Raw genomic sequence first — 26,068 nt, forward strand, 5'->3', positions numbered from 1 at the left:
AATTACGGAAATTTTCTTTTTAAAAACAATGTAAATATTCACCGAAACACTCGAATAGTTAAAAACCCATAAAAGTTGTGAATGAATGAATGATTAAGCTAACGGTGTAATATGTAAGCACGTGAGTGGATGCTAAATTTACATTACATCATTCGCTAGAAAAAAAAAATAGCATGCAGATGTGAGGGAAAAGCTAAGCAATTTCCAGATGGCGAGAGATGACAAGATTTACTGAATCCGTTAAGGGGTTTTCTTCAAGAGATGAAAAAAAAAAAGTTATGAAATGAAAAGGTGGAGAGGGTAGGTAAGAAGTGCCGGTAATGGTTTTAACCAGGCATGCTTAACCAACGAACTGATATCATTTCGTTACGATAATTAACGTTAATAAACGAAAAGTCATTTCGTTTCGTTTATTAACGTTAAGAACGTCAAATTAACGAAATGATTTTGTTTCGTTTTCTGCCATATCAAAACGAAATCAAATCGTTTATGTTGATTATTAATTTCAAACTATGCTGGCAAAGCTGGTTGATGGCGGAGTCATTAAAGGTGAAAGCATTAGCCGAGCTGATTGCAACTTTTCTCATGAATTTTGACAGTACGAACATTTCTGAGTATTTTTGACATTACCACCAACGAATTACACAAACAAATTACATGGAGTTCGTGTCTATGTCCGCTGGCTGTTACCACCTTACGGCTTCACCATGGCTATAGCATTGCCAGCACAATTCAAACATAAAGTATCACGTTTTTGTTAACGTTTTTAACGTTAACGAAAGCTTTTCATTTCGGTTAAAAACGAAATACAATTTATCTTGATAATTTCTTTATTGATAATATTTCGAAGTGTTTCAACGGAAACGGTGGAAATTTTTTGATAAACGATTAGCTTAACGTTAAGGTGCATCCCTGGTTTTAACAACTAAAATTTGAAAAAAACAAATCTTGCTACAAAATAACAAAAAATAATTCAATAAAGTAGAGCAGGTTTTTACGCGTGATCATGCACGCAAAATTTAATATCAAATTTTGGATTTTCACCTTTTTCACGTTTAATTTTGCGAATTCTTGGAAATTTTATACGAATGAGCCCCACAATTACTATGAGAAGAGAAGCAAAAAAAAATATGCTCAAAAACAATGTGGAGCGTACGAAAAAACCCCAGCAACTACTGCTGCCAATTCAAAGAATACTAACAAGGCTGCCACGCTACTTTCAACAGGACCAAAATTATTTGTAGAAATACCCAGTAGGTACATAAAAGAGTGCTAAACGATTTTAAAATTTCCAGCAATGTAGAGAGAACTATCTTAAGTCACTGTCCATTTCTGATATCCAAAAATTGTGTATACTTAATCCTGGGCGCGAATTCAGTGTAATTCATAAAGTAGGGAATTTTGCTATTAAAAAGGCTAAGAACGGTTCAAAATATGCGAGGTCAGAGGTGGTATGAGCACTTTTCACTTATTCACAATCACAATATCGGTTAAGGGATAGAAGGAATTTGAAAACTGTAGAACCTTATCATTCATTATTTCAGGTGGAACAATCCGACCAATAAAGATCTTACATAAACTGAATATGTAAATAGCGTTACCAGAATTCGTTCGTCGACGAAACCTAATTAGATGCCAGAACCTGTGTTATAAAATAACTGTGCCCTATGTAGAAATCCAATATTTCTTTCTGAATTTGAATATCTGAACTTAAATTAGAAATTCTGAATTTGAATTGTAATCTGAATAAAAATTGTTACTTTCTGAACATAAACTGGAGGAAGTTTTCTAGGACTCGGCCAGCTAATTGCTGTCTAGAAACAACCATGCTCCCCTAGAAGCTGAAAACTTGACATCGCTAGTCAGGACATGAAGACAGAATGGTTTCCGAATAAGTTCTTTTCATTAATCATTAACTTTTTTGAGACCTTGAAATCGAACGTTACAGTTTGTCTCAAGTTTAGAAAGAACTTGAAATCTGGTAAAGAGGTGTAAGGTAATCGTACTGTGGCACTATCATACTTCACAGTTTTGAAAGTTGTTGACATTAGCACTTCGAGGGCGCCAAAATTATTTGGTACTCACAAAGGCAGTTTTCATTATGCTACCATGGATAAAACGCAGCTCCTGGATTTCCATTCCTTATCTTATAATATACTCGAAAATTGTATTCCAATGCAATCTGCCATGGAGTTTGTTTACGTCTTGGCTTAAAGACGAACCAGTTTCAGTATTGAGCCATCTTTCGGCCATTCTGATTAGTTTCCTTTTCCAAGTTATGAATCATTTATATGCTAGCTAGCCGATAGAATTAAAGCAAGAACAACATTTTTAAATTTTTCTCCTACGCTTTCCGATGCATTTTCACACCTTTTCGAAGAGTTTTTAATCCTAAGACAATTAAAAAGTTTAAGAGGGCATCAAATGTTTAATTTTGCATCAACAGCTGATGATAAACATTTTTTAAAGTCTGTAATATGATCCGTGAATGAAATCGGATGTTTGAACTAATAATGTAGATATCTTTCACAGAACCATCTCGCAAATCAAAGCACTTTTTACACAAGTTCAGTACTCGTTTCGGTAGAGAGAGACTTTTTCACTGTCAAATTTATTTTCTAAGCTTTCGAGAAAATATTGATTTCGTCCTAGATTGTTATAAAGACCGAGGTTTGACGAACTTTATCAAGCACAACAAATATTCAAGAATGAATTTCAGCTTCGTAAGTAACATAAACTGTAAGAAAGGCTCCAGCTGTTGAGCCGAATTAACCCCCTTTTTACCTTTCCCTTCTCGGTTTAGAATAATGTGAATATGACAAACAAAATGATAATTTCTGGTACAACTAATCCAAGGTGGCAGCAATGGCTGTGCGCGCCATTGAGAATGAAAGAGCGCGCACACAACCAAAAAGCACCGTATGCTTGGCGGCGAATGCGCCTATTCACCAACGTTGTTTGTGAGCGAAGGCGAGAGCGCCTATACGAGTAGCGGTAGTACAAAATGAGTTGGAAGCTATTCATATCCATTCTGATGAAATACAATGAAATCGCAAACGCTACCGAGAGAACAGGTATAAAAGCAACTGCACAAATGTTTCAGAGCATTCATTGTGAAATTAAAAATCAAAATTGAAGCAAGTGAAAAGAGCGCTTGAAGCGAAATAAATTGCATATCTTAATAAACGCGTAACTACAAAGTAAAACAAGAAGTAAGTTATCTATTACCAAGTGTAAAAAAACCAAAGGAAATTTGAGATAAAAAAAAAAACAGAATTTCATTACAAATTGTGCTAAAAGCAAGATAAGACAAATTGACACAGACATTTTAGTTAAAGCAAAGCTACAAATTAATAAAAAAAAAAGATACCCCATAAAAAAGACAAACAGAAAAACAAAAAAGAGAGTAATCAAAGAACACTTTACCACAGCTAGCAAAATCAAGTGTTGGCGAACTTTTATACAAAAAAAAAGTGGCAGCAAACGCTGCTAACAAGCAAAGTAAAAACGTTAACTAAATTGAAGTATCTGTCAAGGCGCGCGGCAAAACCGCAAGCAGCGTTACCAAGTGCCAGCAAGCTAAACGCGCACACCTCTAACGCCACCACCACCACCACCTCCGCTATTGAACTCTTAGGCGCTAGCGCCAACAAAAGCTTAAAAATTCCTCCATACGCGCAACAAACCATCTTTCCATACAAAATGGTTGTGAACGAGGCACACATTCAGCATTACCGCCAAAACCTCGAAGGTTTGAACCTAAAATTGGAGCAACATCTTGAAGATATACAAAATCTTAAGAATTCAACAAAACAAAAACAAATGGAATTCAGCAAAATTGGACGTATCATTAAATCAGCGCTGCTGAATGCACAAACGGAGTCACGTGTCATTGTGGGTCTAAGCGCCGCCATACAAGTGCTCTCCAAAAATCCAGAGGGTACACTTTTCTGTATAATGGCTGTGCCGAAAAATGGTGATGCCGCCACACACATGCAGGAAGTGCTGTTGGAAGCATTTTGTTATGAGCATGACATTTATGTCATCAAAGTGGATTGCCCCACGAAACTTAGCCGTATTTTGGGTAAAACCGAAATTGAAACTTGTTGTCTAGTGCAAAAGCCATGGTCCGGCGGTGATGATAGCAATGTTGAGGAGCTGCTGAATAAACAAGAATCTGTGCTAGTCGACTATTGTGAAGCATTTTGGGATGCGCCCAAACATCCTATTGTTGAGCTGCCAGTCGTGTGAAAGTCGGACGTTCTATTTAAGGAATATCAAATTGATTTATATTGAATACGAGAAGCATTCAACGCTTGTAAGCGATTTATGATTAAAAATAAAAAAAACTCTGATGGTAACATTTTTAATAAACATATTTTTGGCTTGAGCAAGAAAGTTGAAGATCGTGACTGATGTCTGGAACAATAAAGCCGGCATTGAAGCGTTCGTAATGAGATGAAAAATTGATGAAACAAAAAAGGTAAATGGGAAAAGAAAACTTTGAGAAACTGGTTAAGAAGCAACGGAAGGCAATAAGGATGACGTAAGTTAAAAAAAATAAGGTGGAGATGAGGATACAGCAACTGCTGATGCGCCTAGTCAATAAGTGAAGCGAAGCTCAAGTATCGAATACAATTTATTGTATAATCACGCTACTAGCAACGGAATCGATATCGTCTACCCGGCGCCATTGGAATAACACTCAAATTAATCATATCAACAATAAAAAGTATACAAAATTAATATCCAATAATTTCGTTAACAAACAAACACACTGTGCGTCAGCAACCAGGTAGCTGTCAAATGGTCAAACACTTCACCAGCAGATGCAACAACAAACACAAATGAGCGCAAACAACAACAAACCGCAAAAATTAAACGCACACAAACCCAACATTAGCAGCATCTCTCCCACCCAAACCTCTGACCTTGTTGTTGCCGCTGCCGTAGTAATTGTTAGCAACAACAAACAGCGAAGCGAAGCTTAGTCAATAATCAGCGCGAAAGTGTTGTGCGTAAAAGCGTGCGACAAGGAAGTCAGATTAAGATCAGCAACAACAAAACATCAACAACAAAGAAGGCGATTGTAGTAGCAACAACAACTGATGTAGACAGCTGTTCGGTTTATTGAATGCTATTTTATATTGACTGAAATATGTGCTTGTATGGATAGTATGTACGCTTGTTATATCACTACTGGTATGTAAACAAAAACAAATTGTAATTTCTATAATAACGCTTTATAGTCTATTAATTAAAATAGAAAAAATATGAGCGTAGTAGACATTTATGCAAACTCATAATTTTTAGCGAGCATTCGCTATTTCAGTCAGAACACTTGAAACATTTCAATATGAAAGATGTTTACCTTGATTTAAAAGCTGAAATTGAGTAATTGTTTTAAATTATTTGAAGCTTAAAAACGTTAAATGAAAAAATAGTGCTATATATTGTATTTATATAATACATATTTTTTTAATTTAAAATATAACAAACAATTTCGAAGAAAAGAAAATCTGAAAATAACAAAACTTTATTTCAATCGGAAAATTATACAGCAAACAAAAAAAAACAAATTTTAAAAAACATATTAAATATTCTAAAAAATACTAAAAACTTAAAAATGTTTGTTTAATAATTCTTATTTGTTATGTTAGCTTTTTTGTTTGTTTTTTTTTTTTTTTTGTTGCATGACAATTTAAATTTGTTAAAAATAAATAAAAAAAAAAAAATTGTGTAAATCAGCAAAGAGTACTAAGAATGAACAAAGCAGCATTTGTAGTTAATTTTAAACTAAAAGTATTAAAAAAATGTAGATTTAAATGTTAAAAACCATTAAATAATGGTATAAAACAAAAACCATTTGTATTTAGTTTTAAGACGAAACAATTTTGAAACAAAATTATACAAAGAATGAAAATAGAAAAAAAAAACAACAAAAAATTGTTTGCAAAATATTTATGAATTTCAAAAAAAAAAATAAAATAAAAACAAATTGCATTTAAACAAAAAACATATTTACTTTTAACTTGGTGGAACAAATGACTTAAGTGATTATTAACTAGCCACATTGCCCACTCTATTCTCGAACTACCCCCACCCCCTCGCACGGCGCTCTATTTATCTGCTCGTTGTTCGTTTAACAACCCCCAAATGTTTGAATGTCCGAAGTAAACAGTATCAAGCGAGATTCAAGTGATTGTAAGGCGTTATACAAAGCTTTAAAACTTCACAACTTCCTCCAACCCAATTGTCAACCTACATAAAGCGAATCTTCTTAAAAATATGAATGTATCATACACATACCGAAGGCCTTGGGGAGTGTTATCGATGTTGATGGTCCTTTGCCAGTTACAGATCCGGTACGTTCCGGCAACAGCACCATTAAAGGACTAGCTCGAACATCCCGCGAACGATTTGGTATGACCACCTGAAAGCTTACCGTACCGCCCTCCCACCCCCTAGGTCCCTGAGGAACTTTGGGTCACCAGAGCCTCGGCTGTTGAAGAAACAGTATTCGCTACGGATAGGTGAGGTTGACAATTGGGTTGGTGAAGCTATATATTGCGCTGGCAAACCCTTGACACGGTTGCGCTACACAATCCCTTGAATCAATTTGGTATTTTAGTCTCCTCTTACGACAGGCATACATGCCGCGGCTACATTGTAAGTCTCCTAACCCCTCAATATATGTCTCGTACCCCGTTGTTCTATTTCCACTATTGTTTAATTTTTCCAAATTGAAATTTCTTTCTTCTCCAATAGTAGCTATCACCTCATAGGCGGATAACTGCTGGATATTGGCAACAGTCAGCGTTTCATTGGTTTTATGTAAGTGCCTGCCATTTATGTAAGTGCCTGCATAATCTGCTTGGGGTGTCTTGAGACCTATCTGACTTTCTGCTGTTCCACGGCTTAATAGGTTGAGGCAAACTCTAAGGAAGACCCGATTTCGTGCGATACCAGCTTTAAACTTTCTAAGCAAACATCGCAGACGGAACTATCTCCTATTGAGCATCCACTAACTCCCGATTGGTGGCCCAAGGGTACGGGTGAGTGGTGTTGAAAAAGGCTAAATGGCACTTTCACATTACAGGATTGGTCATCTTCACCGACTTAAATCAAGCGCATAAATATTCCGTATATCCATACTCCGACTAGTGGAACTTATTCAGATCCCTAATGTCCGTGTACTCGGAAATGAGTAACCCACATGATTTTTTACTAAAGACACTCTCATGATCCGCACGAAATATTCGACCTGTGTCACATACCGGATGCTAACCCAATTTGTTCGTACAAGCGGTAAGCGATCCTACGCACACATTCTTCTTTCCAAAGAAATGTGCCGAGCCGATATTTGCGACCCGTAACGGGGGAATTGATTACGCGCTCTTTAACCACACTTAAGGAAAACTTCCTTAAACTCGTATGTCATTTCAGTTTATCTACAGCGATGTGATAGCCTGCGCATGTGTCACAGTTTTTCTTAGATTGTTGTCCACAGAAGCAAAGGAAAAAAGAAACAAAACATCCCCTGCTGGTTGTTTCTTATCTTTCCTCTCCTCTCGACGAAGAGAAGGCTGACTTACCTGTGAGGTTGTAAGAATTGATGCAAGCAAACATAGTCGCGATAATGACTGCAGTGGAGGGTCACAAAAAATCGCAAAACAATGTCAGTACCTGACAAAGACGATGCTGAGTATTCCTCAAAGTATAGTACGTCTTTCTTTATTACCAAAACAACTCACATTTAGATGTCCAAGTCTTGAAATTTTAACCCCACTTGTTTCATGCAGTGCATCTGCATTCACACAAAGGTATTATATGGGTACCTATCTTCTTTTGTATCTGTAAAGACACTTCTCGGAGGTTTTGAGGTTCATACCGTTAGCAAGCGACTTTAAGATACTAGCCCTACCACCTCGAAAATGCTTTAATATGATCACGTTGAACCTTCTAGATCACCCCGCACCACACCCCCAAGTTCATATTTATGACATGATTCGCCTCAAGTAGGTGAGATTGAACATTGGGGTGACGCAGCTGTGAAGTTATAAAGCATTGTATTACGCTTAACAACCTCTTGAATATCGTGTGCTCATAATCCAGAATAGCTTTTTCCCACTTCAAAATTCGATAAAGTATCTGGAGCCTTGAAGAAGACTAAAGTGCAGGAGAGTTTAGGTTAGAAGTGACCCAACAGCTGCATTAAGACCAGTTACCGCACTCCAAAATATGCTTAGACCATACGTGATCCCCTTTTTGCAAAAGCAATGGGAGTTCAATTGTGAACGTAGACCTCTGTCTTAGACTGTCTCAACTATACTGGCTTTGTTGCCTATCATACGGGAAATATGACACCTAATTATTTGGTGAGAATAAACTCTAGCCATATATCGCTTAGTACTTAAAGAGTGCAAAGTTTAGAGGTGGAGTTCTTCTCTCTCAATAACTCTAAATACCCGGAAACTTTCTTAATGTAATAGCAAATTACTTTAAAAAGCTTCAGACTCTTTTCCGTTTTTAATAAGTTTGGAACTTTCGGGAAATACGTTTTGAGAGACGATCTCCCAAACTATCCTGGAAATAGTACTGAACAGAAGTTTAGTAGAGAGTACGCTTTCTTTCGAACCAAAAATTAAACAATTCAAAAAATTGCTGGATGATGAATTCGTGGCGGTTTTCGAAATGGTACCATCGCAACATGCCCGGAAATATTTCTATCTTTCTTTTCAGTTTCTCTTAGAAAAAAATAATAATTGAATATTCAATTATTATGAGCCCGTGTTAAGCTCATCAATTCTTAATAATAAGCATAAATTGCACACCATTAAAACAAACAAACTAATTCAAAAAAAGTTAAAAGCAGTTCAGGTACTTTGTTAGGCGCGTGGTTTCGTGTACCTCTAGTGAAAACAGTTAAGGAAGGCTAAGTTCGGGTGTAACCGAACATTACATACTCAGCTGAGAGCTTTGGAGACAAAAAGGAGGTGGAGGGAAAATCACCATTTAGGAAAATGAACCTAGGGTAACCCTGGAATGTGTTTGTATGGCATGGGTATCAAACGGAAGGTATTAAAGAGTATTTTAAAATGGAGTGGTGGAAGCCTTTTCGAGATATCGCCATAAAGGTGGCCCAGGGGTGACTCTTGAATGTGTTTTTACGATATATGTATCAAATTAAAGGTATTAATGAGGGGTTTAAAAGAGAGTGGCCCTTAGTTGTATATGTGAAGGCGTTTTCGAGATATCGACCAAAATGTGGACCAGGGTGACCCAGAACATCATCTGTCGGGTATCGCTAATTTATTTATATATGTAATACCACGAACAGTATTCCTGCCATGATTGCAAGGGCTTTTGTTTCGCCCTGCAGAACTTTTCATTTTCTTCTACTTAGTATGGTAGGTGTCACACCCATTTTACAAAGTTTTTTCTAGAGTTATATTTTGCATCAAAAAACCAATCCAATCACCATGTTTCATCCCTTCTTTCGTATTTGGAATTATGGCATTTTTTTCATTTTTCGAAATTTTCGATATCGAAAAAGTGGGCGTGGTTATAGTCGCATTTCGCCCATTTTTAATACCAAGATAAAGTGAGTTCAGATAAGTACGTGATCTAAGTTTAGTAAAGATATATCGATTTTTGCTCAAGTTATCGTGTTAACGGCCGAGCGGAAGGACAGACGGTCGACTGTGTATAAACAGTTATCGTCATAGTAGCTATGCCCTTACCAAATTTCACAAGGATTGGTAAATTTTTGTTCGACTTATGACATTAAAAGTATTCTAGACAAATTAAATGAAAAAGGGTGGAGCCACTCCCATTTTGAAATTTTCTTTTCTTTTTGTATTTTGTTGCACCATATCATTACTGGCGTTGAATGTTGACATAATTTACTTATATACTGTAAAGATATTAAATTTTTGTTAAAATTTGACTTAAAAAAAAAATTTTTTTTTGGGCGTGTTCGTCATCCGATTTTGCTAATTCGTATTGAGAACACATAGAGTAATAGGGGTAACGTTCCTGCTAAATTTCATCATGATATCTTCAACGAGTGCCAAATTACAGCTTGCAAAACTTTTAAATTACTTTCTTTTAAAAATGGGCATTGCCACACCCATTGTCCAAACTTTTGCTAATTTTCTATTCTGCGTCATAAGGTCAACCCACCTACCAAGTTTCATCGTTTTATCCGTGAATTATTGCACTTTTTCGGTTTTTCGAAATTTTCGATATCGGAAAAGTGGGCGTGGTTATAGTCCGATTTCGTTCATTTTTAATATCGATCTGAGATGAGTGCCCAGGAACTTACATATCAAATTTCATTAAGATACCTCAAAATTTACTCAAGTTATCGTGTTTACGGACGGACGGACATGGCTAAATGAATTTCTTTTTTCGCCCAGATAATTTTGATATGTAGAAGTCTATATCTATCTCGATTAGTTTATGCCGTTACAGGGTACCGTTATGCGAACAAAACTAATATACTCTGTGAGCTCTGCTCAGCTGAGTATAAAAAGTGGGCACAAAAATTCTCATTCTGTTTTGACCATCAAATTTGCAACATCGGTTTTTCATTTTCGTAGAAATTACATTGTCAATTGCGAAAGAATGTGAACTTTTTTAATTCATTCCTTTACGATGTGAATTGAATTGGCAATGGTTCACCTTCTTACTCCAAATTATTCTAAACTGATGAAATCGTACTCCGATTCTGCTCCAGTGCCCTAATTCATCCGCCGATTTAATTCTATATATTTGCTATTCATTATTACATAAATGTAAATTTGTACTACTTTGGGTCAACATTCACGTGTTTGTATTATCTTATGTACATATATATTATAGACTCACATGTTTCCGTTCTGTGTTTTTGGGTTATGCGGGGTGGGCGGGCTATTGTGCATTTGCAATGAATGGATTGGCGGCTCTTGTAGTAAACGGCGCACGTAGGCGTTGATTTGATGAATTGTTGCGACACTCAAGTTTACATTTAAGGTTGACAGTTTTTTTATTATTTCTTTATTGACCTAATTCAGTTAAAATTGAAGGCTCAATCTGGTAATGCACGGCATTTTTTAATAAGATTTCAAAATTAGGTGGTCGTGCTGTGGAAGTAAGAATAAAAAACTTACACTGAAGATGGCTCAAATCGGTTTGTATTTTAGGTCAACGCATGACGGAAAAACCTTCCAAAATGCATTAACTTTCCATCTTGCTGGAAAGGTATCAAAGCCTATCAAATCGTACATAATTTCGAGGAGGAAACCTGCAAACTTTTGTGCTTAATTCTAACCCTCAGCCAGAGTGTCTTTTCATATGCACCGCAATCGCTGATTTCCTATTCAAGTTTACAACTTTGATGCAGAAACAAGGCACTTGATTTATGGCACCAGAGACATCGGAGCTCATCAAAGAAAAGCGAAGTGAGAGAAGTGATATGCTGCATGGGCGAATACAGAATGTAAGCGTAGTGTGTAGTCTAGGCGTAAGGAGAGGAACGGAACGGGAAAAAGAAAAGAAGGAGAGAGGAAAGGAAAGATTAGAAGTCAAAGCCGAAACCGGATGGCGTGTCTTAATTGGTTGTCAAAGTGCTTTGTTATCGATAAGTTTTCTGCTTGTAACCGATGAGGTTATGGGCATGTTGTCCATTCATCCACGGGTTATCTAAATGTTGTTCGTTCATCGTTTGTAATCAAAATTTTTTTAAACTATCATTGAAAAGTTATCGAATATTGATCGATATGTTATCAAAAATTTATCGATTTGTTTTAGTCATCTCAACCATCTGTTATAGAATTAATCGTTGGATTATTGAAAACTCATCGATTTTTTTATCAAAAAGTTTCCGAGTTTATATCGACGACTCATCGGTTTGTTATGAAACAGATACCGATAAATTTAAAATCTTTAACCCGACAATTTAAAATCTACAAGCCGATAAGAAATCAATAAAAAACCGATAACTCGACGATATCAAATCGTTCCCGATAATAAGAGCACTTGTTACTGACTCTCTTTTCTCTCAAGTGAGCTTAAAAGTAATCCAATTATCAGCTCCTCTTCACAGTGAAAGTAGTGAGTCGGCAGGTGCAGCATATCGATCTTGTTGGTATACGCCGCTGTCAGATCATAGCACAATGTCCAGTGATGGCACCTGCTAGTACACTTGTTTACTTGAGAAAAGAGGGAGAGCCCGTTCTTTTTCTCTCTAGATTTGGTAAATTGACAGAATGCCACATGTCGACTTCAAACGGCAGCTGCAAGGCACTTTCGAAGTGGAATAAAGTTACTTGCCCACACCCTGTTCTATTGCCTTCCAAAAAAAAATAAATGTAAGGCGCGATAACCTCCGAAGAGATTTTAGGCCGAGCTTCTCTTCCAATTTGCGTCGTGCTCCTTTTTAATTTTTCCTACAAATTGGCCGGACGGGACCTACTAGGTGTGATGGTAGCATGCTCCGCCTACCACACAGTAGGCCCTGGGTTCACAACCCGGGCAAAGTAACATCAAAATTTTAGAAATAAGATTTTTCAATTAGAAGAAAATTTTTCTAAGCGGGGTCGCCCCTCGGCAGTGTTTGGCAAGCGCTCCGGGTGTATTTCTGCCATGAAAAGCTCTCAGTGAAAACTCATCTGCCTTGCAGATGCCGCTCGGAGTCGGCATAAAATGTAGGTCCCGTCCGGCCAATTTGTAGGGAAAATCAAGAGGAGCACGACGCAAATTGGAAGAGAAGCTTGGCCTTAGATCTCTTCGGAGGCTATCGCGCCTTACATTTATTTCATTTAATAGGCACATGGCGTAATAGGATGAAAGTGCCATTGGGCTTTTATTTGTTAGATGTTCTTGCTGCCAATAAAACAGTCCTGTTCTGCAAGGCTTGAAGATTTTATGAACTTAATCTGGATATCCTGTGAAGTATAGTCATCAATTGAAGGACGAACAGACTACCTGATTCCCTATCTGCGCTTCGAGGGCGATCTTAAGGACACAATAGAGAAATGGCGAATGAGGCGATACATGTGTGCACAGATGGTTCGAAAGTAGTGGAAGGAGTAGGGTCTGCGGTATACTGTGCTGATCCGGAAATAAACAGATCCTACAAGCTATCAGATCACTGTAGCGTTTTCCAAGCGGAAGTATTAGCCTTCACCAAAGCAGCAGAAACACTGGAAGAGAATATCTTAAACTGCAACCGTGTTAACTTCTATATTGACAGCCCAGCACCAATTAAGGCAATAATCTCACATAGCTAGCACTAGCTGAAAAGGGCGCATCCTTTGAAGCTTGCTGCGTAGACGTCCAAATTAGATTGGGCGAAATTAAGAGAAGGCGAGAAGTGCACATGTTTGACCAAGCAGGAAAGGCGTGTGTTCATGTGCGGGGCTGTAAATTGTCGAAGATTATGTGTACGTCTTACTACCTTAGACGGATATTCTGACTGCACACTGCCTTCTGGTGTCACATGCCTTTAAATTAGACTTGGTCAGTGATAGCATATGTACGAAGTGCGGGTTGGAGGAGGAAACGATCGAGCAGGTGCCCTGCGCTTGCGAGGCTAAGACTCCAGCTATTAGGAGTAATACAGCTGTCAGATCTAGAAGCAGAAAGCGGCTTAAGTCCTAGAAGGCTTTTACTATTTGCCAAGAGGACGGAGTTATTTTATAACATAGATCCTGGCTTTTGATAGGGCTTTTCAGTTTGGTCGTTAAAATAAACTTCTGACAACAGTACGGACTAATGCAGTCTATGTGGTCCTCATGGACCGACCAGTTCAACCTAATCTGGACATACAGCAAAACAGTATCCAACTTATGATCCAGTACGTAGTGAAATCGAATGTCACACACAGATTTATTTACTTATACGCCTATGTGCGCGCGAGTGACTGTAAACTACAAACATTCACATCAATAATTCAATCTTTATGTATCTACATAAACGAATAAATAATTGCGTCTACACATATGTACGAATACGAGCAGCGGAGAGTCAATGCGCAAACACATGCATATATCTGAGAAGTTTGAGAGCTACTGGACTAGTAGATTCTGGAAGCGCCTAAAAGATGTATACAATTGTGCAATTTTAGTTATAGCTGAGAAGTTTGAGAGCTCATGGACAATGCTAGTACATTCTGGAAAAATGCGAATGAGGAAACCAAAGGGTATAAAAGGCAACAGATGTAGAGGCGCTGTAATTCAGTTTGAGTTGAGCTATCAATCAGTTTGATTAAGCACGCGATCTGGCGGCCAATAGTAGAGTTTCATTTGAGTTATCAATCAGTTTGGTTATTAAGCCAGCGAGTAGCAAAGTATAAGTGTTATTGTGAAGTACTTTAATAAAGGCCATTTTTCCATTGTTCAATATTGGAGTTATTTATTCAACAGTTTAGTGATTCGAACAGAGGATTGCAAATAAGAGGATTTGCAGCAAATTCGTTACAATATGTTATACATTTTTATGTTCGAACGCATTTTTATTATCATTAAATGTATACAAGCTGAGTGTATTTCCCCGGGCTAGCCGCAGTTCGTTTAAACTTTTTAACTTCACATCTCATAACTCGGGGTTTTGCCACAAAAAAAAACTTTTTAATCTTTTTTTTTTTTATATTGCCCATAGCAATTTTTTTTATCACGGTAGACTAAACGTGCGTCACATTGCTCAGCCGCCAGAAATGAGATGCAAAGCAGAACTTAACTAAAACCCAATTTTTTTTTTTTTTCAAACAACAAAAAACCAGAAAATCGTTATTGACAATTCCAAAAATATAAAAACAAACAATATCTAGCAAAAGTTTTAATAATTAAGTATGTTCATTTGTATATCGTGTTTGTCAATATTGTATTAAAAAAACCCGCCTCATTTTGAATTCCTATCAGCAAAACGGCCGATTTCTGAAAATTAAAAGCAAGAAAAAATCAAAAAGTAAATAATAAACTGAAATTAAGAATCTACATGCAAAAGCAAAAACAAATATAAATAAACGACATTATACAAATACATACATATGTACTTATAAGCTTTAAGCTAATGATTTAATTTGTTTTGTTGTTGTATGTGCATTATTACGACACAAAGTCACTGATTCATTCTGGCATCGGATCGGATTTGCTTAGCGGCAAAACATTTTGCAAAATACCTATCCATGTGTCTAAAGCGTGTATGACACCGTGCTACAAATATATATTTTTCTTTATGAGACGGTAAGGAAGCCAAAGAGAAATAAAAAGCCAAAAAGGGGGAATTATAAGCATGGGCATGCCCACGCCACTTCTAACCAGCGACTGCATTTAAAATCAAAAATTCCTTGCGAGTTTTTTCACTACACTGAACAATGTTCGAAAATACGAAAACCAGTGAATGGAGAAAAGTAGGTATTATGCATGCGATTGAAAGAGAGATTTCTTTGTGATTTTTTAGGAGTTTTTTCACTTGTTATATTAACGGTAAAGCATGAAAATAGTTTAAGTAAATTTTTTCTTTTACGAAAAAATACTAATTTGTACGAACTTGTGCTAAAACGCATTAATATTCTACCACAATACCCTTTACTTAAGTCGAAAAGTATATAAACAACGGAAGGCTCTTAGTAAATTTGATGCCGCCATCCACAAGGACTTTTTAAGAACGCTTACATAGATTTTGGCATATGACAAAAGAAGAATTCCGCTCGGCTTGGCGACCAGAAAATTGCTTTACTTTTTACTTTTACTATTGGTAGCAGACAAATTCATCGCAATCGCACCAATTCATTACTAAATTCAGTCAATACCATTGAAATGCAATAGCTGTGTTTTTTTTTTACATCTATATACATATACACTTAAACTTTGTGTGGACCGCTAAGCGTTAAACTTTATCTACACTTCTTGAATTTGCTGCGCAGAAAATTAGTACTCCCAAATTTCAATACGCATTATACTCAGATGCAAGTGAAATGTGTGTCTATGTTTTACCTCTCCAAATCATGTGTGTTCACTATTCACCGCAACCGATTCAGTTATAGGTTATACACTATGGCCAACAGAGGTGTGTGTCTCCGCTATTCGGTACAACCCGTTATGTAGCTAGTTATTTAACCACTGCCGCTAGATGGTCTTCTAAACATTATCTAAGTGATGATAAGCGTTTTTTTACCCGCAAACGTAGATGTATATACATGTAATATTGTGTATAGTTTATATTTTATTTCTAAATTTTAAACAAATAGCAAGCAATAATTAAACTTTTCAATTTCTTAAACAAAAATAGAAATGCGCAACAAAATTTCAATTCGCAAAACAGCTGACTTCGAAAATTCGAAATTCCTATTCCCCAATTATTGTTCTTCGGCGGCCACCGTGGTGTGATGGTAGCGTTCTCCGCCTACCACAGCGTATGCCCTGGGTTCACACTCCAGGCAAAGCAACATCAACATTTTAGAAATAAGGGTTTTCAATTAGAATACAATTTTTCCAAGCGGGGTTGCCCCTCAGCAGTGTTTGGCAAGCGCTCCCGGCGTATTTCTGCCATGAAAAGCTCTTAGTGAATACTCATCTGCCTTGCAGATGCCGTTCGGAATCGGTATAAAACATGTAGGTCCTGTCCGGCCAATTTGTAGGGAAAATCAAGAGGAGCACGACGCAAATTGGAAGAGAAGCTCGGCCTTAGATCTCTTCGGAGGTTATCGCGCCTTACATTTGTTTATTTATTTTGAATTATTGTTCTGCATAGGAGATGGGGCTGATTTTAAATACTTTGGTTGAAACAGGAATTTTGTTTAAATTGAAATTTAGTTTTTTAAATTAATCTGAGTTTTTATAAAATTAATCTGAGTTTTTATAAAATATATTAAAAATTTACTTATCAAAACTTACACGGTAGATAGGATGCCGTGGCGTATGAGTAACATATTTACTAGCGAAGCAAAAAAAAGGAAAAGTAGGCGTGGGTACAAAATACACGTGAATTTGGATGTGCAAACATAAAGGTATATGCCTAAAAAACTTACTTACTTATTTTATTGGCGCTAAACCGTTTAAACGGTTATGGCCGCCCAACAAGCCGCGCCAGTAGCTTCTTCCTTGTTCCAACTGACGCCAATTGGTCAGGCCAAAGCAGTATAAATCGTTTTCCATCTGGTCCTTCCAGCGAAATAGGGCCGCCCTCTTCTTCTGCTTCCATAGGCGGGCTTTGATAGAAATACTTCTTAGTCGAAGCATCATCTTTCATTCGCATAACATGGTCTAGCCAGCGTAGCCGCTGTGTTTCATTTCGCTGAACTATGTTGATGTCGAGCTCGTTCAGCTCATCATTAAATCTTCTTCGGTAACCGCCGTCGGGTGGAGGTCCGTAAATCTTTCGAATACTCCCAGAGCCGTTTCATCTGATGTTGGCATGGCTCATGCTTCTGCACCATATAGCAGGATACGACAACTGACTTGTAGAGCATGATTTTCGTTTGCCGAGAGAGGACTTTACCTTTCAATTGCCTACCTAGTCCAAAGTAGCGTTTATTGGCACAACTAGTATTGTTTTTTATGTTAATGCTGGTTTCCAAGGAAATGAAGTCTTACTATTTCGAAATTATGGCTGCCAACAGTGGCGTGGTTGCCAAGGCGCAAATGCGTTGACTCTTTGTATACTTCGTTTTGTCGCCACTGGCCAGCAATCCCATCTTCGCCCAGGGGGTTGAAGTTAAACCACAACAGAGGTAACTTTACCAGAAAAAATAATTTCGGCCTTTTTGTAAAAGCTTCGTCGACAAGTTATTGTTTATTGTCGGCCTTTTATCGAAGACGATTTACTATCGTGTAGTTATCAGTTTGTAAAATTATACCCTGACCCAAAATCTCTAATAACAAATCGATTACTGTCGGATTACTTATAGATGGTTTTTCGATAAAAAAGTGATATATTTTTGACAGATAATCAAAAATTTTCCGATAGTAAATTGATAACTTTTCGATAACAAACCCGCAACTGGGCCATAAAAATTAATAATTCATTCATTACCTTTGTTATCGACTCCAAATTTATAACATTTCGATAACAGATAGATAACTCCTCGATATGAAATGGATAATACGCTCGTATTTTGATAACCGATAGATAACTCCTCGATATTAAATGTATAGTACGCTCGTAACCCGCCGATAATAAACCGATAACTCATTGACAAAAACCCGTTATTACTTCGATAACAAATTTATAACACGCCATCCGGTTTTTCTTTTTTTAATAAAAACCATTTTATTTAAATGCAATAAAGAACGCATTGGTGTACTTCTTATTTATATAGGTGGCATTACCCCTTCCTAAAAATGAAATGGTATATTAAGCTTGACTCGAATCTCTAAAGTGTAAGTTCTTTAGGAAGAAGAGATATGCCCACCTAAAGTACACCGAAATGATCAGGATGACGATCTGAGTTTATTTAGCCATGTCCGTATATTCGTCTGTTTGAATGCAAACTAGTCCTTCGATTTTCAAGATATCTTGATAAAATTTGGTCATCGGGTATATTATGGTCTCCGAATAGAAATTTGTCGGAACCGATCGGATCGGACCATAAATCCCTGATACAACTCATCTTCCGGAAGAGGTTTTTTTGTCATATCTTCCACAATTTATCAGATAAAAAGCACAAATTTCACAATATGCTTTCATCTGAAAGAGTCGCAGAGATCGGTCGTATATATCGCATATATCCCATGCAATCAATTGCTCTGATAAGAAGCTTTTCGTAATTTCTGCCCCATTTAAGCAGCTTAATTCAAATTTCACCGAATGCATATGTATATTACATATATTGTTATCTAACTGAATTGTAGAGGTCGGTCGTATATATAGTATATAGCCCATACAAACTATCGTCCTTTTCAGAACCCAAATCCATGGTTGGTGGAAGGTGGAATATATTCATCGCCTTCTAAAGTCAGAGAATACCAGTAATTACATACCTAAATATTTTATGCAAAAAAACACAATCCAACGCACTATTTTCCTATAACAAAAAAAAATATATATTTGATTTTTGTCGAATGGTGTAATATGTGCGGATATACAGTTTTACACAATTATACATACTACCTCGGATCTACTTAAACCAGGGCAAATAAACATGATCCAATATGTGCTTAGCACTCCTAGGCAATGCTTTACACTCACACTCTTACAACACTTCACCTTATCTTAAAAAATGGTCGCAGCTTTTATATCGAATAGACTTCAGTTAGGTATTTTTGTCGCTTTTACAGCCATCGTATTGTAGGCCGTGGAACGGTTTCCAACAGCATGACTTGCAGATAACAAGCGACCATCCTAAATTTACATACACAAGTACTAAAATATGTAGATTCTCCAAAGATTATGTGATGATGACTAAACAAAATCTTTGATTTCACCGCATTCCTACAGCATTTCATTTTCAACAGCTGATTTCTCACTTTTTGCGCAAAATCATCTTCAAAACATAGCAGCATAGTCTAATAATAAAATAAAATTTAACTTTAACCAAAACCCACCTATCCACATTAATTTCTCTGCCTTCAACATTCAACATTTGCACTTATGTATTATTTCACCGGCTAGTTGACTAAATAAATATCGAGCACACGACAAACAGCTGACAGACAAATGTACAGTCAGCGTCAAAAGAAAGTGTACAAACGACTAATGCAACAATTACTCAGTTGCTTTAACATCTATATACATATACGCTTAAACCTTTTATGGACTGCTAAGCGTTAAACTTTAACTACACTTCTGAAGTTGCTGCGCAGAAAATTAGTACTCCTAAATTTCAATACGCATTCTACTCAGATGCAAGTGAAATGTGTGTCTATGTTTCATCTCTACACTACCTCTATGTATTACCTCTACAAATGGTATGTGTCAACTATGCACCACAACCGATTCGGCTATAGGTTATACACTATGACCAACAGCGGTGTGTATCTCCGCTTTTCGGCACAACCCTTTATGTAGCTAGTTATTTAACCACTGCCCCTAGATGGGTCTCCTAAACAACATCTAAGTGAGGATAAGCATTTTTTTTTACCCGCAAACGTAGATGTATATACGTGTAAAAAAACACTTCTAATATTAGCTCTACTTAAGGATTTTCCGGGCAACATCATGCAACATTATATTTTTTTGAAAATTATATGTAATTCTGCCCAGTTTAATGGAAAAAATAAAATCTCTTATAACAAAAAGGGTATGGACGAAAAACCGGAAAAACTTCATATGTTTACTGTCTAAAGTATATAAGTGTACAAATTGAGGCTCATGTGTTTGCAATGACAGAAACCGTTAAGCCCGTTACACAGACAAGAGTTTTGGATGGCAGGTGACTTAAATGAACTATTTAGTCCCAGTGAAAGACAATGCGTCGGGCATTATACGCAAACAGTCTACTTGGCAGGTTCCACTGAAAATGCTTTATATTGGGATATATAAACGAATAAAGAATATGAACACATCTATTTTGGAATGTATTTTTAACCATGTGCCAAAACGAAAGCAAATTTAAGTTGCCAGGGAAGAGAAAAGCCAGGAAAAATATGGAGAACAATATATAAGACACTTTTCGAAACGCAAAGTTATATTCACAGTGAAAAATGGAGCTGCCAAGTGATGGTGTGGGGGTGTTTGGGCTTAGGCGATGTTGCAAAATGTTTTAGCAGGACAATGAACCCGAACACACTGCGAAAGTTGTCAGAGAACGAATGTTCTATTACACCCCAAGCAGTTAGATCAACCTCCGCAGTAAATATACCTCAACCCATCAAGCATCTGTGGGAGAACCTAAACAGAAAGATGAGTTCATAGCCGCCATTTTGGTGGAATGGCAGAAAAGTGTATCAGAGGTAACAGCTTTGCACACAGAGTATATTAACTTTGATTGGATAACCGTTGGTTGCATAGGTATAAAGGAATCGAGATAGATATAGACTTCCATATATAAAAATCATCAGTATCAAAAATAAATTTGATTGAGCCATGTCCGTCCGTCCGTCCGTCTGTCCGTTAACACGATAACTTGAGTAAATTTTGAGGTATCTGGATGAAATTTGGTATGTAGGTTCCTGGGCACTCATCTCAGATCGCTATTTAAAATGAGCGATATCGGACTATAACCACGCCCACTTTTTCGATATCGAAAATTTCGAAAAACCGAAAAAATGCGATAATTCATTACCAAAGACGGATATAGCGATGAAGCTTGGTAGGTGGGTTGACCTTGTGACGCAGAATAGAAAATTAGTAAAATTTTGGACAATCGTCGTGGCACCACCCACTTTTAAAAGAAGGTAATTTAAAAGTTTCGCAAGCTGTAATTTGGCAGTCGTTGAAGATATCATGATAAAATTTGGCAAGAACGTTACTACTATTACTATATGTGTTCTTAATAAAAATTAGCAAAATCGGATGACGACACCGCCCACTTTAAAAAAAAAATTTAAAAGTCAAATTTTAACAAAAAATTTAATATCTTTACAGTATATAAGTAAATTATGTCAACATTCAACTCCGGTAATGATATGGTGCAACAAAATACAAAAATAAAAGAAAATTTCAAATTGGCGTGGCTCCGCCCTTTTTCATTTAATTTGTCTAGAATACTTTTAATGCCATAAGTCGAAAAAAAATTTACCTATACTTGTGAATTCTATGACGATAACTGTTTTCTATGAAAATGGGCGAAATCGGTTGAATCCACGCCCAGTTTTTATACACAGTCGCCCGTTAACACGATAACTTGGGCAAAAATCGATATATCTTTACTAAACTTAGTTCACGTATTTATCCGAACTCGCTTTATCTTGGTATAAAAAATGGCCGAAATCCGACTATGACCACGCCCACTTTTTCCATATCGAAAATTTCGAAAAATGAAAAAAAATGCCATAATTCTTTACCAAATACGAAAAAAGGGATGAAACATGGTAATTGGATTGGTTTATTGCCGGAAAATATAACTTTAGAAGAAACTTTGTAAAATTGGTGTGACACCTAACATATTAAGTAGAGGAAAATGAAAAAGTTCTGCAGGACGAAATCAAAAGGCCTTGGAATCTTTGCAGGAATACTGTTCGTGGTATTACATATATAAATAAATTAGCGGTACCCGACAGATGATGTTCTGGGTCACCCTGGTCCACATTTTGATCGATATCTCGAAAACGCCTTCACAACTGAGGGCGACTCCCTTTTAAAACCCCCATTAACACTATTCATTTTATACCCATATCGTAAAAACACATTCTAGAGTCAACCCTGGTCCACGTGTATGGCGATATCTCGAAAAGGCGTCCACCTATAGAACTAAGGCCCACTGCCTTTTAAATAATTATTGACACCTTTCATTTGATACCCATATCGTACAAACGCATTCTAGAGTCACCCCTGGTCCACCTTTATGACGATATCCCGAAATGGCGTCCACCCATAGAACTATGGCCCACTTCCTTTTAAAATACTCTTTAATGCCTTCCATTTGATATCCATGTCATACAAACACATTCCATGGTTACCCTAGGTTCATTTTCCTGCATGGTGATTTCCCCTTATTTTGTCTCCAAAGCTCAGCTAAGTATGTAATGTTCGGTTACACCCGTACTTAGCCTTCCTCACTTGTTTGTTGTAAGATTCATTTGTTTTTTCATTAAATAAGACAGTATCATTTAAAAAAAAATATACGATTATGTCACTCAGAAAACCCTAGCGGTAATATTGTTACTTTGCACATGTGTACACTTTCTTTTGACATTGACTGTATGTCATTTTGTATATAAATTTATTACTCATAGCTGGCGAGTCTCCCCTGAGCCACATGCATCGAACTTCGAACCTAACGTGGTGGTTGCTTGTATGTTGCTTCTAGCGTTGGACAGTGCCCATTGGCTTGCTGTGTGATTAGGCCATGTTTAGGTGTAAGGAAAGGCGTGTCAACCGTAAAAAATATGTCGAATGCGTGTAATTCACAACTCAACAAATTTTTAAATCACGTTTGCTTTATCATCATATTCGCAAAATATAAGCATGACAGAGCAACATTTAAACTTGAACTTTGATGATGTTTGAGAAAAAGTTTACTTCTAATTGCAAAATTCTAAGCCAAACATTGCAGTTTAATAGGCATTTTGTTAGACATTCGACTTTGAATGGGTCTAATTGAAGTTCGTGATTACAATGAAATGATAAGATGTATATCGATTGTTAAGTATTTGCTAATATATAAAGGCGCATAGCAACTATTTGAAAATCGACGTAATTAACTCAATAAACAATTAAATTTTGCACTTTGTTACCATTTGTTGTTTTTACTCTTATTGATGTAAAAGAGTGTCCACATTTTATTGAGGGTCGAAATAATTCACTATGCACTTTCGTAATTCATTCGCCATTTAATTTGGGAGCAGCATGCCATCAAATTCCTCTTTTATTTGCTGACCATGATGCAGCCCGTTCATAAGAGTGTTATCGATCCCTGGAGAGAATCGAAATAGAGAGAAGCAAACATCTGTATTGGGTCCCAGGGCATATGAGAACGTATGTTAATGAAAAAGCAGATGAGCTGGCTAAAAGGAGGGCATCCCTCGAAGCTTTCTCCGTGGTGACCCAGTTACATTGGGCGAGACAAGGAGAAGGCGAGAGTTGCATATGATAGACCAAGCGTGAAGAGCGTGGGCCCGAGCGCGGGGTAGTAAAGTGTCGAAGATCATGTGTAGATCTTACAATGTTAGAGTACTATATGCTCATGACGGATATTCGGACTGGACACTACCATCTGGCGTCACATGCCTGGTCAGTGAAGCTTTAGATAATGCAGGTTAGAGGAAAAAACAATCGAACATACGCCAAGACTCCGTCTATTATGAGTAATACAGCTATCAGATATAGGAGCAGCAAGTAAAATAGGCTCTAGAAAGATATGCGAAGACGACGGAATCATTTTATAACATCGGTTCTGGATTTTTATAGGGTTTTTCAGTTTGGTTGTGAAACAACCCTTTGGACTCATTCAGTCTATGTGAGGTCCTCACGCACCTGCCATTTCAGGCTAACCTAACCTGATGTAGCTCTGCACTTAGGTCAAAGCTTAGCAAAGAATGAGAGTTTTGGTGTGCCATTGCAATTCAATTAAATAAGAGGTGCCGTGTGGGCATCGTATAAGCGCACTTAGCTTGATTATAGACAATGATCGGCAAACCGTGATATCCCATAGAAACAGTTTGCCTGTTGTCGCCGGAAAGTGCCGGGAAGTCTACTTTCTGTAACTGTAATTGCTCAAAGCAAAGTTCAAGTTACGTTACATACAAAATATTAAAATTCAGTAGACAGACCGTTTTTGCTGTATGCAATGTGAAATTTGGATGGGGACTTGAAAAATAAAACTCACCATTGCAAGATAAAAAAAATCGTAGATTTGTTTTTGGAAAATATGGCAGGGTGTTAGGCTAAATTTTCCGGCGCTGATATCCAGAAGAGTATGAGCTTTACGCAGATATGAAGATAAAAAGTATTTCAGTCGACACCGCCGTTTAGATGGAGGAAGACTTGACCTCTTTGGATGCAGTTGGGGTCAGTTATTAGAAAACAGGTATAGATGTCATGTTTTGTTACGAAACGGCCAAAATGGCTTAGCTGCCAATTACTTATGATGGTGATACCAAGAAGCCTGAGCCATGCCCGCTTTAAACGCAATGTGTTAAGTCAAACGCCCTTAACGCCTTTATCGGGCCGCTCAAAATATGTTTGCGTAAAATAATGCTTAATAACAAATAAAAAAATTATAGAGTGGGATGAACAATAAGCGGAAGGACGAAAATAGCGAAAACGAAGATGGAGATAGGGAGGGAGATGGGTATAAGGAAAGCGGACGGGCAGGGAAAGGGACAAAGATAGGAATAGAGTAAGTAGGGAGGAACAGGGGAGGGAGAGAATGAGGGAGAGGCGGAAGGAAAGTAAGGTAAAGATTTCCACTTTATTAAAACCTCCACTAAAAACCAGTTTATGTAAATGACAAAAAACTAATTTGTTTTTTATTTCGCTCTTGCAATTTTATAGTATGAGGAAAGCAAGTAAGACTTGATCCGCAAGCGATTGATGCCTTCCCTCTTACGACGAGCAGCGTCACTGTTGACAAGTTTAAGCCGAATTAAACTAAGTACATGTAAATATGTATGTTTGCATGTATGTAAGGGCATGTAATTTACAAAATAGTAAGTCGTTTGCAGTGGAGTGTATAATATACTACGTTTGACCTTTGCCACAGAATACGACATACTACTTAGCTTATTACAACTGTTTGAATCGTAGTAGTAAGGATAGTGATAGACAGAGGGATAGGGATAGTGCGAAAGAAAGAGGGAGAGTCAGAGGTAGATGGAGATTGAGATGGGCTGGGGAGGAAGATGGAGATGGGGATGGAGATGCAGACGGATATTGAGATGTAGATGGGGATTGAGATGAAGATCGAGCTGGAGAGGATGAGTAAGGGATAGCGATAACGATATAGGTAATAATCCACATCTTAATCGCCGCCAATCAAGACCAAAACTTATAATGGAATGTTTTATCTTTGGCTGTGGGGTTACCATTCAAGGAGTGATACTAAACAAGTAATGAAGGTTAAGTTCGGGTGTAACCGAACATTACATACTCAGTTGAGAGCTATGGTGACAACATAAGGGAAAATCACCATATAGGAAAATGAACCGAGGGAAACCCTGGAATGTGTTTGTATGACATGTCTATCAAATGAAAGGCACTAAAGAGTATTTTGTGAGGGAGTGGGCCATAGTTTTATAGGTGGACGCCATTTAGGGATATCGCCATAAAGGTGGATCAGGGTTGACTCTAGAATGTGTTTGCACGATATGGGTATCAAAAGAAAGGTGTTAATGGGTATTTTAAAGGGAGTGATCCTTAGTTCCATAGGTGGACGCCGTTTCGAGATATCGCCATAAAGGTGGACCAGGGGTGTCCCTAGAATTTGTTTGTACGATATGGGTATCAAATTAAAGGTATTAATGAGAGTTTTAAAAGGGAGTGG

General features: G+C 37.2%; 3 protein-coding genes across 5 annotated transcripts in view; 2 read left to right on the forward strand and 1 right to left on the reverse strand.

Annotated features, from left to right (window-relative positions):
• LOC137247105 (uncharacterized) overlaps window positions 1-19,606 on the reverse strand; it is a 63,493-nt gene extending 43,887 nt beyond the window's left edge. Inside the window, exon 1 of one of the 2 annotated variants that reach the window (XM_067778177.1) lies at window positions 19,530-19,606. The gene's annotated coding sequence lies outside the window, so the exon portion shown is untranslated. The remainder of the gene's footprint in view (window positions 1-19,529) is intronic. The other variant, XM_067778179.1, reaches the window with a different exon arrangement.
• Window positions 1-26,068, forward strand: part of LOC137247104 (electron transfer flavoprotein beta subunit lysine methyltransferase-like) — a 174,691-nt gene that overhangs the window by 43,625 nt on the left and 104,998 nt on the right. The gene's annotated exons all lie outside the window — the stretch shown is intronic.
• On the forward strand, window positions 3,051-6,016 carry Gadd45 (Growth arrest and DNA damage-inducible 45). The gene has a single exon (XM_067776101.1). The coding sequence runs from the start codon at window positions 3,703-3,705 to the stop codon at window positions 4,249-4,251; it is 549 nt and encodes a 182-aa protein (XP_067632202.1). The 5' UTR covers window positions 3,051-3,702; the 3' UTR covers window positions 4,252-6,016.

Source organism: Eurosta solidaginis, chromosome 3 (genome assembly GCF_040869045.1).
Source record: "Eurosta solidaginis isolate ZX-2024a chromosome 3, ASM4086904v1, whole genome shotgun sequence".
Classification (NCBI taxonomy): Eukaryota; Metazoa; Arthropoda; class Insecta; order Diptera; family Tephritidae; genus Eurosta; species Eurosta solidaginis.